Source organism: Eupeodes corollae, chromosome X (assembly GCF_945859685.1).
Source record: "Eupeodes corollae chromosome X, idEupCoro1.1, whole genome shotgun sequence".
NCBI classification, from domain to species: Eukaryota; Metazoa; Arthropoda; class Insecta; order Diptera; family Syrphidae; genus Eupeodes; species Eupeodes corollae.
In genome coordinates, this window is record NC_079150.1 from 6077745 (window position 1) to 6083744 (window position 6000).

A 6000-nucleotide genomic window follows, 5' to 3' on the forward strand; every position below is an offset into this window, starting at 1 on the left:
TGAATCAATAGTTTTTTTTTTCAGTGACGGGAGTTTAAAAAGTATTACTAATTAATGTTGACTAACCCTCAAGAATACTAAACGTTTGGATCCGGGAAAGAAGTCAAAAAAAACAAAATCTGTTTAGCCCCCATATCGCTAGATAGTTCGGGAAAATGATTGTCGTTTTGAAAATAGCGTTCTCTATCATGATTTTCTGAAGATCCTTAGCCGCGTTTGTTGTTCCGAATTTTCTAAAATAATTTTAGAGAAAAACATACATACATAGGTGTCACGTAAAAGAAGGTAAAAACTGAATATGGTGATAGACCAGCTTATGTCCTTTCTGAATTTGCAACTGGAATTTGTGAGACACAAACTTGAATATTTTGAGATATAGATCTAACACAATTTCACTGCAGATAAAAATTTGATGACTTAATATTGGTTGTTTAAATCAAATCGTGTGTATTTAACACCGATAAGCTTAAATTGAAAGTTGGACCCATATGAACCCGCTTAGAAATAGTCTTAAATGAAATAAAAATAAAGCATTTTTATAAATTGATTTGTGTTTTTTTTGTTTAACTACGCAATCTTACGTTATATCATGTTCTTGAGCAAATCTCATAATAATTGTTTGTACCTTTACAGGATCATAAAAATAAAAGTTCCCAAAAAGAATAAAACCAATGCCTTAGTTATAATTATTTTCAATAAAAATTTGTATCGGTTTTGAAAACGTTTGTTGACTATTCTGTAGAAAAAATATTTTTTGTTATTTCATTTAAAAAAGGAAAATCTTTAAATTAAAGAAAATATCTAGAAGCACCATTAAACGCAAATTGGAAAAATTAAATAATTTTACGAAAAATATTTTATTTTTATTAACTTCCCATATTGTAGTCGGTCCAATATATAAAATAAATATATTGGGTGGCGTAACAGTCCGTTGAGAAATAGGGCCTAGTGACTTACAACTCTCAACCATTCCTGTGTGCGAGTAATGTTGTCAGGAATGGAGGGGACCTCAAGTTTATATGCCGAATCCGAACGGCTAATTTGAGAAAGCACTTTTTCATGACAAGAGTTACTCTTGGAGAATTTGTCAATTCCTCGCAAGAGGCAGTACCCGTGAAAAAACTTAAGACTGCATGGGCAGTGATCGAACTCAAGACCTCTGACATGACAGTCCAACGCACTAACCATCATGCCACGGGTCCGATATATAGAATTGAAAATTTAGACATTTCTCGACGTTAAAGGTCCCTAGAATCTAAATAAATGTTTCTTTATACGTTCGACATACCTTTGTTCCGTCGGGTATATCTCAAGAGCCAGAAAAGATATCGACTTCAAATAAAGTTTGTTTTACAGGTAATAACATCGTAAGATATAATTTAAAAAAAAAGTGAACAATTTGGTGTGACTTCAATAAAATTTTAAATTGTATGTACATTGTGACGCGATAACGAATTTTTCTAGGAAATAAAAAACTGAAAAAACAATATTTGGCAAAGGATATAGACTCCAACATTAAATTCTGTTTCAAAGCAAGACATTTTTGACATCTGGTTATTTTTTTACAAAATCGAAGCGACAATTTTATTGTTTGATTTTTTACTCAAACGTTTTGACAAGAAATAGAGATTTAGATGGACTTTTAGAAAAATCAAATAGATAGTTTTTGTATGCTATACAAAATACTGATTTTTGTTTTAAATACCTCGAGAGTGAATGACATCAATACCCCAGTATCGCATTTGGTTTAAGACCATCCATGTACGGGTTCAAATGGCATACAACTTTAAGGATAAGGATAAATGCAAAGTTAACTTTGATTTAAATCTCAAGGCATTCATACATTTTTATTGAAATCGCAATGCCCATTAATTTTTTTTACTATATGCTTAAGATTCTGAAACAAGGTTTACATTTGATGAATTTAATTATGTTGGTACCAATCTTCCCGGCCATAACTACTGTTTGGTGAACAGTGGTCGCAAAAACCGTAACACAACCACAGGTTTGTTGTTGTTGTTGCCCTTTTGATTGCTCCTTCTTGTTATCGTTGTAAAAACGGTTAGAGCTATTGAGTTAAGGCTATTATAGAATTATATGCCTGGGTCTAGGCACACAATTTGTATTTCAGTTCTTGATCCATCATATACACTCCGATTCATTTAAAAAAATTGTTACAGTAAGGCATGGCTTATAAAGCTCAAGAAGCTTTCTAAAGATTGCTCCTAGAAATAAAACCATCTTTTTCTAATTAACGCGTTTTTTCCAAATTGTGTACAAAGCGGAAAAATATTATGAAAGTAGCTAAATTTTTCTTTGGTTGTTATATTAAACTATCATTTAATAAAGTGGATATTAGAGACGTCGTCATTCCGTTTTTGACATCGATTTCTTTAACGAAAGTTGTTGCCCCGACGGCATTATTCAAATCTGATCTTAAACATAAATTGAGTGTACCTGTGCAGTGTACAGAAGACTAAGTTAAACTCAACTAGTCGTGAACAAATATTATACCGCCAACGGTGGGTGGCCGGTCGGTGGGATCGGAAAGAATATATTTGTCCCTACCTTTGGATTTTACCGACATTTTAAGTTACCGCCGCATTTCAAATCCCCTTACTTAATTTCAACCTAACCCATCAACTTTAGGACTACTTGAGCTCACCTTTATGTTAAAATTGTCTCAAAAGACTTACTGAAATTACTTAATTCAACCACCTTACTTTTTTTGTTTATTTATAATTAATTCGGAAGATCTTTGTTATTTTTAAAGCCTAACGTGGAAAATATTATGAGTGAAACAAAAAAAACCTTATGTTGATAAAATATTTTGTTTGTTATTTGTCGAAGAACATTAAATAAAAATAACTCATAATTAAATAATTCGAAAAGAAACTATGAAAGTCAAATTGACGTCATTGTAAGCGGGTTATAGATAGGTAAGATGAGACAAAGTAAAAATATTTATGTGAAGCCCAAAGAGCTTTTCCAGAATTAAAAAAAAGGAAATGAATATTTATTTTTGCGTATATAAGAAGAAAAATATGTGCATACCTTTACCTTTGTGCGGCATATCATCCAAGGATGGTATCCTATCAATCATTGAACCTGACCATGGGGCAACAACGGCTCCCATAGCCGGTGTTGGTTGCAATGCAAACATAAAACTTTATTTCGTTTCAGGAATGTTAACTTTTTTTTGTTTCAATTTCTTGTTTTTTCACTTTTTATATATAATATTTACATTATTCACTTTTTTGTATTTTTTTGTAATAATTTAATTTTGTTGTTGCACTACAAGGAAGATACATTTATTATGAAATAGGTACTTAAAGGATATGTAAATAATGGAAAATAAATTCAAAGAAAACTCATGCAAAATGATTTCTGAAATAAACTAAATATTAATGACTTGTTCCTTTAATTTTTTTATTTTTTCATACAAGTCATATGAATATTTGTTTTTTTGTAATTTTTTCTACAAAAATAAATACTTACAAGAAATCAAAAAAAAAAATAATAAATATTGGAAAATATGAATTGATGTTTTGTAAACTGTATGGAAAAGTAAACAGAATTTTTATCGGGTTATGATTTCTATTTAAGTACAAACAAAATTTTAATTGCAATCACAGAATTTAGTCAACCATAACTGTTATAGTGTTGTGCCAAATTGTAAACTCAAATGTTTGTTATTATTTGTTGTTTTGATCGGAAAAACTTAATATGTCTGCAGGGAAGAAGCGGTTTTTGTAATACGTAGGTACAACCATTGTAATTCATCTGATGTTCGAATCGAACACATGGACCAAATGTCATGAACAATTGAATATGTTCTTGTGTCATTTTGAAGTGAAGCCCGTTCACCTACAAAATACAATTTTGACAGAAAGTTTTTATTTTAAATTACTCGTTACTTTTAACTGTCATAATTTGTAGAATGTAATCGATGTGAATAAATAGAAGAAGTTAACTCAAGACTCTGATAAAGTGCATCGAATTGTTATAAGAAACGAATAACGTAAGACCGCGAATATTTTTGTCTTCCAGTTGATATTGAATTGGCGAAATTTATTAATTGTATGGCTATTAGGCCGCATTCGCTTTTGAACGCGTTCAATAATAATGTGAAAGATAATAAACCAATTGAATGGTGTTGCGATGGATTTAGCAATTTGAGAATTATTGTAAAAAACATGTTTTCCAAGGAGATAACCGCCTGATGGTATATATTTGTGATATTGTAAATACCAAGGTACTAATGAATTTTATATTTTTTTAAACATAAAATCATACATTTGTAAAGTGATTGAAAATGTTTTCTATATCATCCAAATGTTAGCTTTTGTTTAATCCCGTAGGACAACAAAAGCTATTGGTATTTTTTGAACACACTATTTGCAATTTCGATTATTTCAGATATCGTGATGGGTACACAAATTAAGGCTTATTTTTTGAGTTGAATTTGATTGATCAATTTTGATGAATAAGGTTAAAGTGTGAGATTATCTTCACACCACGTCTTGATTTAGGTTTACATGGATTGAACTTTTCAGAAGAAATTCCCGTTCAAAGTAGTCATGACGTATGTCCCCCTTGTTCTTATCATTCTAAACTTAAATCTTTTTCTTAAATTTTTGACAGGTTGATCGAGTTCAAAATGGGGTAAACAACATTGAGTTTCGACTACTACTAGAGTAAGTAGGTATGGCAGTATCTGTTTTAACTCTGTCTGCTTTTACATACAACAAATAATAAGTATAACAAAATAATATTTTTCAAAGCAATTGATTTGATGTTGTTATCGTTTGTTTACTTTGTAGGTACCTAACTATAGGCATTTGTGTTTGTTCAGTTAAATAATATACAGAAAAGTGTTTGGATATCTAATTTTTTTCTTATAATCTATCTACGACAGAATTTCAGTAGTGAGCAAGATGTGAGCTTTTTAATTAAATAGGTAGGTACCAAATGAATGTTCTTAAAAAAAGTGGCACATTTATTTATGGGGAATTAGAATATTTTGTGAATAGTTTTTATGATGATGTTACGACAACAATGTAAGTAGGTGAGCACCCAAGTAAGCACGTAAATAAAAAAAACTTCCAACGAATGATTTCTATCGCACACGGTAAATTAAATGACGTCTCAACTCTTCGTTATTGCTGCTACAGGTGTTTTTCTTTTATATTTCTTTACTCCCTTAGGACTTTTGTTATGAACTTTTAGCATTAGGTACATATAAATTCGATATCAGGTGTGATAGAGATAACTTTTAGTTTTTTTTTTTCACTTCACAATTTCAATAAAGCATACACAACATTCACAATAAATACGGCGGGTTATTTATCAAAATATGCGCTTTCTTCCGACGTTTAACCAAAAAAGACTCGATTGCGATAGTTAGACAGGTAGGTATGCAAAAAGGTAAAAGTTATAAAAACAAACTATATAGGTAGGAAGTATGGACAAAATAACGAAACATGGAAGGCCAGCTTTTAAATATACTTGACGGCAACGGTGACGGCGGTGAAGGCGTTAAACTATGACCCACGACGACGACGAAAATCAAAGACGGTGATGACAACAGCGGCAACGATTACGACAACGCTTAAATTCTTAACTTACTTTTGCCTTTGTTCTAAATTTCAACTAACTGATAGGTAGGTATATATAAAGTTATAGAATAATTCGTTATTGCGTGTCGCGTGCGATTTTGCAACGGGAATATGGCAAGGAATAACTGATATGACACTGATACTCTTTTTCCCGTTGTACACACATAACTCTTCATGCATACATGAATAAGTGAAAAAAGATTTTGAGCAAGTCAACCAGCCGGTGTGCTCAGATTCGTTACTTGGTTGTAGATTCCTATTGGACATAAGGCATAATGCAAACAACGTGCGTGTGAAAGAGAAACAGAGGCAGAGAGAGAAAGGCAAAATTATTTTCACCATAAACGAAAAGGGGATGTTTGATTTTTCTTCTATTCTAGTA

The 6000-nt window shown here is 31.3% G+C and overlaps 1 protein-coding gene across 4 annotated transcripts in view; it reads right to left on the reverse strand.

Moving 5' to 3' along the window:
* Nucleotides 1–5488, reverse strand: part of LOC129953418 (paired box protein Pax-6) — a 47693-nt gene extending 42205 nt beyond the window's left edge. For 3 of the 4 annotated variants that reach the window (XM_056066631.1, XM_056066630.1, XM_056066628.1), the window contains exons 1-2: nucleotides 5154–5488; nucleotides 3055–3294 (exon numbers count right to left, since the gene is read on the reverse strand). In XM_056066631.1, the coding sequence (XP_055922606.1) occupies nucleotides 3055–3163 (109 nt within the window). In that variant the 5' untranslated portion in view covers nucleotides 3164–3294; nucleotides 5154–5488. The remainder of the gene's footprint in view (nucleotides 1–3054; nucleotides 3295–5153) is intronic. The other variant, XM_056066629.1, reaches the window with a different exon arrangement.
* Between the last annotated feature and the right edge of the window lie 512 nt (nucleotides 5489–6000).